The following is a 13130-nucleotide window of genomic DNA, read 5'->3' on the forward strand; positions in this document are numbered from 1 at the left end:
TCATTTAGACAAAAATGCAGAATTATGTAAAAATAAATGTCTTTGTGCTAAATGTCAGAATATAAAATACATTTGTGCTGTATTTTAACACCGAATGACCTATAAAGTTTAAAGGTCTGAAACCAACCATTTACAAATATGACAGCAAACCTATGGTTAAGTAAGTAGGGTGTAATTGTGTCAAGGTAGCTGTGGGTCAGTTATATGATTCATATGAACGTTCTTTGTCTGGTCTTGTTACAGATCCCAGCGTTCCCAACGTCCAGGTGACACGGTTGACACTGATGTGTGAGACTGCCCCGAATCCACTGACCCTGGACCTGCAAGGTGAGCTATAATACTGTAGTACTTATTCACTGTAAGTCCTCTGAAATGGGACCTAACATAATGATGGACATCTTATCGTACGAGTGTTTCAAAACATGGGGGAAATTGTTCAGAGTGTGTAACTAACTGGCATTGACAAACTGATCTGTTAGCCCATTAGAAAAAAAAGTCGTCTCTTCTTTCGACCGCTTGAAATGTTTCATTTTTAAACGTGTATTTTGCTATATACAGACACGGTTGTATATGAAACACGACACAGTTGTATATTTCGCAGATTCTGCCGTTACTCTCCTGAAGTTGCCGGTAATAGGCTACACTAGGAGTCGGCAACCTTTCTCATGTGGAATGCCAATTTATCTTACATTTTCTGCCTATCTGCGTGCCAGTTATGGTTTTCATATGCATATTTTTGTGAAACAGTTTCATTTCATTTATAATAACGTCTTCATATCTCAAAATCATTGTCATGTGGTTAATCAAAATTCTATCCAAAGGTAACTTCTATTGCCATTGCTAACTATGTAGAAATACACAAAGCCAACAAATAAAAACATTGCAGCCTGCAGGTAGAAAATATCCTATAAATCACATTGGTTACACATGACCTGTTTGCAATGAACATGAAACATTGTATCAACTATTAACTTGGGTCTGGCCTGAAGCTTGTGCTAGCGAACTTGCAACATTGTATAAAATATTCTGGGCCCTCAGAGTTTCCACGCCAATGAGCTCAGGACAGACACAGCTGTAGGCTATTTGCGCAATGGATAAGAAGCAGTGCTTGACTTGGGCAGGAGCTCAGCAGAGGGGAGTACAGGCACCTCAAATGTTCTACTGCTTGAGCTCCTGTTCCTCCTATAGAATATTAGCTCAAAAGAATTGTGGCGCTCCTGCACCTAAATATAAACAGTACCAGCACCCAAAATGAGTACCGGAACCTATTTCAGTCCAAGTCGAGCACTGATAAGAAGCCTATTCAATTACGTTTCCACTGGATCAGAGCATTACTTTTTTCCCTTTCACGCTCAGTGGTTATCGAAAGGGAAAGGGCTGGAAAGATTTTTCAAATACATTGAGGAACTGTTGTAATTATCAAATGGTTGTAAAAACAGACTTAGTTTGCTTGCTGTTTGAGGCGAAGAAAACATTACTTTGAGAAGCTCCACAGGTCATTAGTGGTGGTGTGTTAAATCAATCAGAAATAATGTCAGATCCCAAAATGGGCACATTTATATGCATACATTTGCGCACAGGCCAGGTAGCCTATAGGCTTACTTCTATGCGTGCGTGTCCTTACTCAACATTGACAGGAACGCTCCAAACAAAAGACAATGACTAAATTGACAGAAGTCGTAAATGGAATTCAATAAACCAAAAGTTGTTTCTCACAAGTGTAGCATAGGTTGTGCACTCTGCAAACAACGTGTCCACTCCGACAATGAGAACAGGAAGACTGGAATAATAATATTGAATGCATTAACAGAAATGACCATAACCAAAGTAACAAACATTGTAGATTAGGAATTAATGGTAAATGTACTACTGGTGATATATGTAATGGGGAATTGACATACACTTACAATGAAACGCAAACAATTCACACAATGAAACAATTAATGTGCACAAATTGGCGAGAGAGCGCATTCTGGAGAGAGAAGTGCATTGTGCATCTGGGCGCATGGTCAATCCAACGTCTGCATTGGCCATACAGCATTTACTGTGATATGGCCTCAGCAGAAGTCAGGGCAAGAATGGCCTCAGCAGAAGTCAGGGCATTCATACTTATTGCGCTTCGCGGAGCACTGCAGAGCTGTTGTCAAGGAAGTGAGTTTGTGTTTATACAGGATGTACTGCCCCCACCTACCGTCAACCAATCATGTCAATACGGAGCTATACAGAGTCCTCCCATGGGAGGCGCATGGCGATGCGGTACAGAGCTCGATTTGGCCTCTGCATGCCTCTGGAGGCTCCGCAATTGCATCAAACCCTCCATATGGAGCCTCTGAGCACATTTTCGAATCAAGCATAAATTGGCTTTTAGTCTAGTCCTCTGCAATGGATTAGTTCTCTGAGATGGGCGTAATTTTTTTTATATATCTATATCAGTGCCTTCAGAAAGTATTCAGACCCCTTGACTTTTTCCACATTTTGTTACATTACAGCCTTATTCTAAAATTGAAAAAAAAAAAAAAAGCCTCATCCATCTACACACACTACCCCATAATGACAAAGCAAAAACAGGTGTTTAGAAATGTTTGCTCATTTCTAAAAACAAATACAAAAACGAAAATATCACATTTACATAAGTATTCAAACCCTTTACTCAGCACTTTTGGCAGCGATTACAGCATCGAGTCTTCTTGGGTATGACACTACAAGCTTGGCACATCTGTATTTGGGGAGTTTCTCCCATTCTTCTCTGCAGATTCTCTCAAGCTCTGTCAGGTAGATGGGGAGCGTTGCTGCAGAGCTATTTTCAGGTCTCTCCAGAGATGTTCAATCGGGTTCAAGTCCGGGCTCTGGCTGGGCCACTCAAGGACATTCAGAGACTTGTCCCGAAGCTACCCCTGCGTTGTCTTGGCTGTGCTTAGGGTCTGAATACTTATGTAAATAAGATATTTCCGTTTTTAATACATTTGCAAACATTTCTAAAAACTTGTTTTTGCTTTGTCATTGTGGGTTATTGTGTGTAAATTGCTGACGATTTTTATTTATTTAATCCATTTGAGAATAAGGCTGTAACGTAACAAAATGTGGAAAAAGTCAAGCGGTCGGAATACTTTCCGAAGGCACTGTATGTGTTACTGCTCGACTAAAACAATCTCTGTCGATCAATAGCCTAACGACCAAACAATCGACCAGTCGACTAATTGGGGTCAGCCCTATAGCCCATGTTCTAAGAAAAGACCTGCTACTGTCACCTGACTCTCTTGAGGATGTGAGCAAGAGACCTTGTGCTGCTGAACAGAATGAGCTGAGACATCCTGAATGAGGCAGGCCAGTGCCAGTAAAAATGAGTTAATCACACTCGTGTATGTACTTGTAGTGACGACTGGCGGTCATAAACGAACACTGAGAAAGGGTTCCTGAGGAACAGTTTAAAACAGCCACTCGTGTCAGAAGTAACATGCTGGAAACGGTGAATGAATGGAAATAAATTAAAAGGGTATTTTGAACATTTCAAAGCCTTAGCTCATGGTCTTTCCATGTACAGCACATATTGCAAATTCTGGGGGGGAAACTGTTTCGATGCCATACATGTGGTCCTCTGTAGCTCAGCTGGTAGAGCACGGCGCTTGTAACGCCAAGGTAGTGGGTTCGAAATCCGGGACCACCCATACACAAAAAATGTATGCACGCATGACTGTAAGTCGCTTTGGATAAAAGCGTCTGCTAAATGGCATATTATTATTATTATACATCATGGGGGGAAACGAGGAGAATACTAACTGTATGTCGCTCTGGATAAGAGCGTCTGCTAAATGACTAAAATGTAAATGTAATACTGTATTGCTTCTATTGTTTCCCCAGTCCAGTCTGTTACACTGCTAGATGTTGAGGGAGAGTGCTACAGCACGACTAGAAGACCCTAATTAAGTTTGCTAATGAGGCATTGTCACCGCTGGGCTGTGATAATGACGCCTGCTGAGGTGTCAGAGCTGCCTAGGACTCCACATGGCTGTTAAAGACACCATGCTCTCACACTCCACACGGGGGCCCTGTAGCCAGTAGTCCCCTGCTGCATGCCCTAGTTTGTTTGTTTGTGTGTGTGAGAGTTGGAGAAACCTTATTGTTTTTTTCCCCTCATTGTCTCTCTAACAGGAGATCTGGAGGCCTTTAAGAAGCAGTCCTTTATCCTGAAGGAGGGAGTGGAGTACAGAATAAAGATCAGCTTCAAAGTGAGAGCACCGTTCTGATCTTTTGCAGTGGTCCTTGCTGACATGTAAAGGTACAGGTAACTGCCAAAATAAAGGAAACACCAACATAAAGCGTCTTAATAGGGTGTTGGGCCACCACGAGCCAAAACTTTGGAATAGATTCTACAAGTGTCTGGAACTCTATTGGAGGGATATGACACCATTCTTCCACGAGAAATTCTGTCATTTGGTGTTTTGTTGATGGTGGTGGAAAACGCTGTCTCAGGCGCCGCGCCAGAATCTCCCATAAGTGTTCAATTGGTTTGAGATCTGGTGACAGACGGCCATGGCATTTGGTTTACATCGTTTTCATGCTCATCAAACCATTCAGTGACCACTCGTGCCCTGTGGATGGGGGCATTGTCATCCTACAGGGGCATAGCAATGGTAGCCAAAATAATGGCCTGCCCAGCATTTTTATGCATGACCCTAAGCATGATGGATGTTAAGTGCTTGATTAACCCAGGAGCCACACCTGTGTGGAAGCACCTGCTTTCAATATACTTTGTATCCCTCATTTACTCAAGTGTTTCCATTATTTTGGCAGTTACCTGTACAATATGTAAGTTATTGCACAATTTACCTGAAATAAAACAAAAGAGATTAAATGTAGTTCAATTCACGCAAATGAAAGCTGTTTGTATAAAGACCCCCTCAGTTCCCTAAAAAGGCAGTCGCTATACCCCCCCCCGGTAGGTATTGTATTTTTCAGATTTCATATAATGCTTGTTGCCATGGTTCACAAGGTCTTTAAATGGCCTATTTCTGTCAGATGAGCTTGCGATAAGCTAGATTGATTTTCCATGCCACTAACAGTGCCTCTGTCTCTGCAGGTGAACAAGGAAATTGTCTCGGGTCTCAAGTATGTCCAGCAGACCCACAGGAAAGGAGTGAGAAGTGAGTGCTTGCTGCTTCCTATCCCTCTTGTTTGTTCCCTCCTGACCTCCATCTCAACCGCACAGGCCTTCCTCCCATAGTAAATGTGGGAAATGATGCCCTAGACTCAAGCAAATGTTGACATCAACGTTAAACTTTAAAATCAGTTTCTGCAGATAAAAAAAAAAAACGCCATTTAGCAGACGCTTTTATCCAAAGCGACTTACAGTCATCCGTGCATACATTTTTGTGTATGGGTGGTCCCGGGGATCGAACCCACTACCATGGCGTTACAAGCGCCGTGCTCTACCAGCTGAGCTACAGATGCCCTGTTAATGGAATGTACTAGGTGATACATTGTCATGGTTTCCAAATGTTGGTCCTAACAGAATTGAAGTGATAAGTGGCATGATGCCACATCAACACCGTTGCTTTAGACAATAAGGGAATCAGTTTAAATGAATTAGTTCAATTAAGAGCTGTAAACACTTAAGGCCTGTAGAGACTACCATTGTTTAATGATGTTGACAGACAGCCCCGGCCCACACACTGCCTTCCCTTTTTAATCTGCCAAGAGAAACAGGCAGAAGGGCCAGGGCCTGAAATTGAGATATTGTTGCCTGAAATTGAGATATTGTTTGAAACCGGATGCACAAGTCAAGGCTGAAAAACAGACTCAACACTGTCAATAGGGATATTATTGAGAAATTGTTTTGGGAGGCTTTCATCTCATGTTTTTACTGAGCAGAAGAGAAAGGCAGAGGGGTAGGGTGTGAAAAATGTTTGTTTGAAACTGGATGCAAGTCGAGGCACGAAACAGCCTGTTGTGTCAATTGCTTTATTAGTGAGTCGTGTTTGTGAGGCTTATCGAGAAATCAAAATAAATTAGAGCAGGCCTCCCGAGTGGCGCAGCGGTCTAAGGCACTGCATCGCAGTGCTTGAGGCGTCACTACAGACCCGGGTTCAATCCCAGGCTGTGTCACAGCCGGCCAGCGTCGTCCGGGTTAGGGAAGGGTTTGGCCGGCCGGAATTTCCTTGTCCAATCGCGCTCTAGTGACTCCTTGTTGCGGGCCGGGTGACTGCAAGCTGACTTTGGTCGCCAGCTGGACTGTGTTTCCTCCGACACTTTGGTGCGGCTGGCGAGCAGTGTCTCAAGAATCAGTGCGGCTCTCCCGAGTCCGTAGGGGAGTTGCAGCGATGGGACAAGACTGTAACTACCAATTGGATATCACGAAAAAGGGGTAAAAGTACAAACAAACAAAAGAATAATGGAGCAAAACAGTCAGTTGTTTTTCATTAGTCCTGTTTATTGATAACTTTCTTCCCAGAGAGCTAGTATTTTCTCCAAGTAGTTACTCTGTTTCATTCAGGTTTTCCGTTTAGTGCCTAATGAACACCACCCTGTATTTCTTGTCCTCCCTAGTGATTCAAACAGCCCTTCTTTTCTCTCTGTCTCTGTAGTTGACAAGTCAGACTACATGGTGGGGAGCTACGGGCCGAGGCCGAATGAGTACGACTTCCTGACCCCGCTGGAGGAGGCCCCTAAAGGCATGCTGGCCCGCGGCACCTACAACATCAAGTCCAAGTTCACCGACGACGATAAGCACGACCACCTCTCCTGGGAGTGGAACCTCAACATCAGGAAAGATTGGAAAGACTAAGAAAGAGGCCTTCAGAACCAAACCCCACAACCCACAACCAAGTCCCCATTTCTCCATTAGTTTGTTTTCTTCTACTTCATTCCATCCTCATGTCTTCAATCTTCATTCCGACCCTTCCATCCCTCTGTCTCGTCTCTCCCACGTATCTTCCAATTTATCCGTCTGCATTAGTAGCAGCAGCAGAAGCAACGGCCCCCTCTGTCCGTCCATCCCCCCTCTGCTTTCATTGGTTGCACAAAACCCACCACCATTGTTTCACTGTCCTCAACCTGCCATCCATGCAACCTTAAAGGCCCAGTGCAGTCAAAAATGTGATTTTCCTGTGTTTTATATATATATCCACACTGAGGGTGGAATAAGATTGTGAAAATGATGATAATGCCCTTTCAGTGTTGGAGCTGTTTGAAAAGACCGCCTTGGTGGGATGGAGTTTTGGCTTCCCTGGTGACATCACCAGTCGGTAAATTAGTTAATAGACCAATAATGAATAGTTCCAAACCTCTCTGCCAATAACAGCTAGTTTTCCCTTCCCCACTGAGGCCACTCCCAGACAGTCCTAGCCAAATTCTTGCTTGAGAAATTGCTCTTTGCTAAGAAGCTATTTTCGTTTCTTTTTGACTGTTTTAATTGAAAACAATCACAGTAAGGTACTTAATTGTTACCCAGAAATGATTTGATATATAAAAACGGCTGCATTGGACCTTTAAGTCTCCCATAGCTGTACTGTGCAGGATCTATCCTCCAACCCCACCGCTCATGGTTTGTCCTGCTTGAAGAGATTAAACACCCCTTCGCTCCTTAAATGGTCTTCCTGTCAGTAAGAAGTACATGTGTAAAAGCAAGTGTACAATCAACTTTTCATTTAGCCTTTTTTTTATTTTTATATAATTGTATGAATAATAGTATACTGTGGCTTTGTTCACATCGCTGTTGATATTAATCAGCTTTTATGGTCATTCCTTCCCTGCCATGTTTTGCTGCCCACTTTTAGCATTCCTTTGCTTGCCTCCTCCCTAGTTAAAAAAAATATTTTACCAAGACCTGCCTTGTTAAAGATATTCTCCGGAACTTTTGTATACTTTTTTGCCAGTAGTTCTGAAAGTAGCACCCATGAGCCAAAAGTGGTCCCCGAAAATTGCATGTGTCACAAATATGCAGATATGTGCACCACGTCATTGCGCTCTCTCTCGCTCTACTGTGTGTGCGTCTTGCTAGCGTCACTCAAATGGTGAGGGGCTGAAGCTCATTGGCTGAAACTCGAATTACTAGGGGACTTGCCCACGTGGGGGGAAATGTAGGGGGGAAAAGTACCGGAGCATGTCTTTAAACGTACAGTGAATTAATAATGAGCTGCTTTACTTCAGCTCCTCCCAGCCCCCTTAAATGTATTAACCCTTTCCTCTTACATGGGGATTGGGGCCAAGGTAACCTGATGTAGCAGGTGTAAAAAAAAGAAACGCCTGAAACTAGATCCCCTACTTAAGAGGTATTATACTCTTACCCTACGACGTCTGGAGCCTGCTGGTTTTCTGTTATATGTGGAGGAGGAGTTAAGATGGAGTGTCGCCTTGTTTACGTCCAAAAACGGAAGTTGCGTCACTGGGCCTCGTTCCATTTCCCCTGAAAACAGGAACATCCAGTTGTTGGGGACTCGGCAGAGGCTAAGGCCAAGGAAGTGAAAGATATTATGACATTCGAGAAAAAAGAAGGGCGGATGCCCCAGCACTGCCTTATACCGAAAGATCAAAATAGTCAGTTTAACTCACCAATAATCAGTTTACTACTCTTGCTCAGTGATCATGGTAGAGCACTAACAGATGTTGCATGCCTTGGGCTGTATGTTGTATGTCATGGGGTGCCATCAGATAGACTCACTCAAGGGCATATTCTAGTATCAACTGTTCACCATCCTAGCCTCTTTGCTAGTTGAGATTCTCCCTGTAGTGTTTACACACATGCTGCTCCCTGCCTGTTTTGTCTAAACTCAACCTCCACTAGTAAACACAAGTAAAGATGGTAGTTAGAATGGGAATAGAATACACCACCAAGAATTTACCAATGTGTTTTTTCCTTGCCCACCCCAGCAAGCCACTTCATCAGTATTGATAACCCTTGGCACTCTTGTGTTCCTTAGCCACGAGGCCTTATTGTCGACTTTGGTCGCGTGAAAAATAAAGACATGATTTTTGTTGGTCTTTTTTTTGTTTTGTTGCCTTAATGTACATCAATCCCCAGTCAGATTTCCCTCCTTCCCCCTCACTCAAATTTTGTTGCGACCCTTAGAGCCTGCTGTCGGAGGTCAAAGGTGATGACAAGTACCAGAGAAAGCACAGGAGTAGAGCATGATTCACCGTCTGCTGCTTGAGACATTGACGGTGTTTCAGCTCTCATTAGGAACAGGAGCTGGTAGGGTTAAGATGTACACCTCCAGTCACACCCAGCCTTTGCCCAATGACATATTGACGAAAAGAGACGTTGATGGAAAAACGGTCAAGTTTGCACAGAGTAGGATGTGCTAGCAGAAAATGTGTGATACTGTTTGAGTATGTTAAGAGGGAGGGATTTTGGATCAGAAAGTGAAATTGACATGTACTGTACCCTAAGCATATGGATGTAAAAGTGTTTCAGATATTTTGAATGATCTTATGCTTTTCCATACATTCCTGTACACATTGTACAGTTTCAATGAAGATGCTGGCATGCTGGTGGGGTTGTATAAATATTTGATTATTTGTGATTGCTCTTCTTGGACAATAAAGATTTTGCTCAACTTGGCCTGGTGTGTACAGTGTCTCTGGTTTTCAAAGTAGCTAAGTTTATTTGTGGGTAAAATAAGTAAAACAATTATTTCCATTCTTGATCTATTAATCAATCACATTTGACAACTTCTCAAAAGATTTCTACTAGTCACATCTTTTTAGGCTAGTGGCCAATCCTCAAAACAGGTTTAAGTGTTTGAGATACCCCTACCCAAGGTATAACAAAGCACAACCATATTTTTCCTCATCTCTAAGGTCTCCCATATATGACATGGATGGTTGTATAAAAATATCTTATCGCAAAAGTGATTCAATTGATAGATATTGTGACACACACCCTTAACTCAAACAGTGCAGAATAATGCCTGGCTGGAGGGGGAGTGGGCCACCTAAACTCATATAACCCATAATTGCAAGCTCTGATATTGCTGAAATGTGGTGTACAAGTAATCAATTGTCTGCTCTTCATACAGTTGAAGTCTGAAGTTCACATACACTTAGGTTGGAGTCATTAAAACTCATTTTTCAACCACTCCACAAATTTCTTGTTAACAAACTATAGTTTTGGCAAGTCGGTTAGGACATCTACTTTGTGCATGACACAAGTAATTTTTCCAACAATTGTTTACAGACAGATTATTTCACTTATAATTCACTGTATCACAATTCCAGTGGGTCAGATGTGTACACTAAGTTGACTGTGCCTTTAAACAGCTTTGGAAAATTCCAGAAAATGATGTCATGGCTTTAGAAGCTTCTGTTAGGCTAACTGACATAATTTGAGTCAATTGGAGGTGTACTTGTGGATGTATTTCAAGGCCTACCTTCAAAGTCAGTGCCTCTTTGCTTGACATCATGGGAAAATCTAAAGAAATCAGCCAAGACCTCAGAAAAAAAATATTTAAAAAAATTGCTCCCAAGGTTCATCAATTTCCAAACGCCTGAAGATACCACGTTCATCTGTACAAACAATAGTACGCAAGTATATACACCATGGGACCACGCAGCCGTCATACTGCTCAGGAAGGAGACGCGTTCTGTCTCCTAGAGATGAACATACTTTGGTGCGAAAAGTGCAAATCAATCCCAGAACAACAGCAAAGGACCTTGTGAAGATGCTGGAGGAAACAGGTACAAAAGTATCTATATCCCCAGTAAAACAAGTCCTATATCGACATAACCTGAAAGGCCGCTCAGCAAGGAAGAAGCCACTGCTCCAAAATCGCCATTAAAAAAGCCAGACTACGGTTTGCAACTGCACATGGGGACAAAGATCGTACTTTTTGTAGAAATGTCCTCTGGTCTGATGAAACAAATATATAACTGTTTGGCCATAATGACCATCGTTATGTTTGGAGGAAAAGGGGGGTGGCTTGCAAGCCGAAGAACACCATCCCAACCGTGAAGCACGGGGGTGGCAGCATCATGCTGTGGGGGTGCTTTGCTGCAGGAGGGACTGGTGCACTTCACAAAATAGATGGCATCATGAGGAAGGAAAATGATGTGGATATATTGAAGCAACATCTCAAGACATCAGTCAGGAAGTTAAAGCTTGGTCGCAAATGGGTCTTCCAAATGGACAATGACCCCAAGCATACTTCCAAAGTTGTGGCAAAAGGGCTTAAAAGGACAACAAAGTCAAGGTATTGGAGTGGCCATCACAAAGCCCTTACCTCAATCCTATAGAAAATGTGTGGGCACAACTGAAAAAGTGTGTGCAAGCAAGGAGGCCTACAAACCTGACTCAGTTACACCAGCTCTGTCAGGAGGAATGGGCCAAAATTCACCCAACTTGTTGTGGGAAGCTTGTGAAAGGCTACCCGAAATGTTTGACCCAAGTTAAACAATTTAAAGGCAATGCTACCAAATACTAATTGAGTGTATGTAAACTTCTGACCCACTGGGAATGTGATCAAAGAAATAAAAGCTTAAATAAATCATTCTCTCTACTATTATTCTGACATTTCACATTCTTCAAATAAAGTGGTGATCCTAACTGACCTAAAACAGGGAATAATTTTTACTAGGATTAAATGTCAGGAATTGTGAAAAACTGAGTTTAAATGTAGACAAACCAAGAGCATTAGGATATCTTAAAGCGTTTAGGAAATAGACCTGTAAGCACACATATACAGTGGGGAAAAAAGTATTTAGTCAGCCACCAATTCTGCAAGTTCTCCCACTTAAAAAGATGAGAGAGGCCTGTAATTTTCATCATAGGTACACGTCAACTATGACAGACAAATTGAGAGAAAAAAATCCAGAAAATCACATTGTAGGATTTTTAATGAATTTATTTGCAAATTATGGTGGAAAATAAGTATTTGGTCACCTACAAACAAGCAAGATTTCTGGCTCTCACAGACCTGTAACTTCTTCTTTAAGAGGCTCCTCTGTCCTCCACTCGTTACCTGTATTAATGACACCTGTTTGAACTTGTTATCAGTATAAAAGACACCTGTCCACAACCTCAAACAGTCACACTCCAAACTCCACTATGGCCAAGACCAAAGAGCTGTCAAAGGACACCAGAAACAAAATTGTAGACCTTCACCAGGCTGGGAAGACTGAATCTGCAATAGGTAAGCAGCTTGGTTTGAAGAAATCAACTGTGGGAGCAATTATTAGGAAATGGAAGACATACAAGACCACTGATAATCTCCCTCGATCTGGGGCTCCACGCAAGATCTCACCCCGTGGGGTCAAAATGATCACAAGAACGGTGAGCAAAAATCCCAGAACCACACGGGGGGACCTAGTGAATGACCTGCAGAGAGCTGGGACCAAAGTAACAAAGCCTACCATCAGTAACACCCTACGCCGCCAGGGACTCAAATCCTGCAGTGCCAGTCGTGTCCCCCTGCTTAAGCCAGTACATGTCCAGGCCCGTCTGAAGTTTGCTAGAGTGCATTTGGATGATCCAGAAGAGGTTGGTCAGATGAAACCAAAATAGAACTTTTTGGTAAAAACTAAACTTGTCGTGTTTGGAGGACAAAGAATGCTGAGTTGCATCCAAAGAACACCATACCTACTGTGAAGCATGGGGGTGGAAACATCATGCTTTGGGGCTGTTTTTCTGCAAAGGGACCAGGACGACTGATCCGTGTAAAGGAAAGAATGAATGGGGCCATGTATCGTGAGATTTTGAGTGAAAACCTCCTTCCATCAGCAAGGGCATTGAAGATGAAACGTGGTTGGGTTGAAAGTCCGTGTTGCCCAGCGACAGCCCCAAAACATCACTGCTCTAGAGGAGATCTGCATGGAGGAATGGGCCAAAATACCAGCAACAGTGTGTGAAAACCTTGTGAAGACTTACAGAAAACGTTTGACCTGTGTCATTGCCAACAAAGGGTATATAACAAAGTATTGAGAAACTTTTGTTATTGACCAAATACTTATTTTCCACCATAATTTGCAAATAAATTCATAAAAAATCCTACAATGTGATTTTCTGGAATTTATTTTCTCATTTTGTCTGTCATAGTTGACGTGTACCTATGATGAAAATTACAGGCCTCTCTCATCTTTTTAAGTGGGAGAACTTGCACAATTGGTGGCTGACTAAATACTTTTTTCCCCCACTGTACAAT

General features: G+C 42.5%; 1 protein-coding gene across 1 annotated transcript; it reads left to right on the top strand.

Annotated features, from left to right (window-relative positions):
• Positions 1-243: 243 nt before the first annotated feature.
• LOC121534005 (rho GDP-dissociation inhibitor 1) lies at positions 244-7138 on the top strand (the record flags this gene model as incomplete). Its single annotated transcript, XM_045217038.1, is given in 4 exon segments — positions 244-327; positions 4150-4226; positions 5078-5141; positions 6582-7138. Coding segments are annotated over 4 exon segments (425 nt in total), but the record flags the coding sequence as incomplete, so codon positions are not given.
• Between the last annotated feature and the right edge of the window lie 5992 nt (positions 7139-13130).

Source organism: Coregonus clupeaformis, unplaced genomic scaffold (genome assembly GCF_020615455.1).
Source record: "Coregonus clupeaformis isolate EN_2021a unplaced genomic scaffold, ASM2061545v1 scaf0896, whole genome shotgun sequence".
In the NCBI taxonomy this organism is placed as follows: Eukaryota; Metazoa; Chordata; class Actinopteri; order Salmoniformes; family Salmonidae; genus Coregonus; species Coregonus clupeaformis.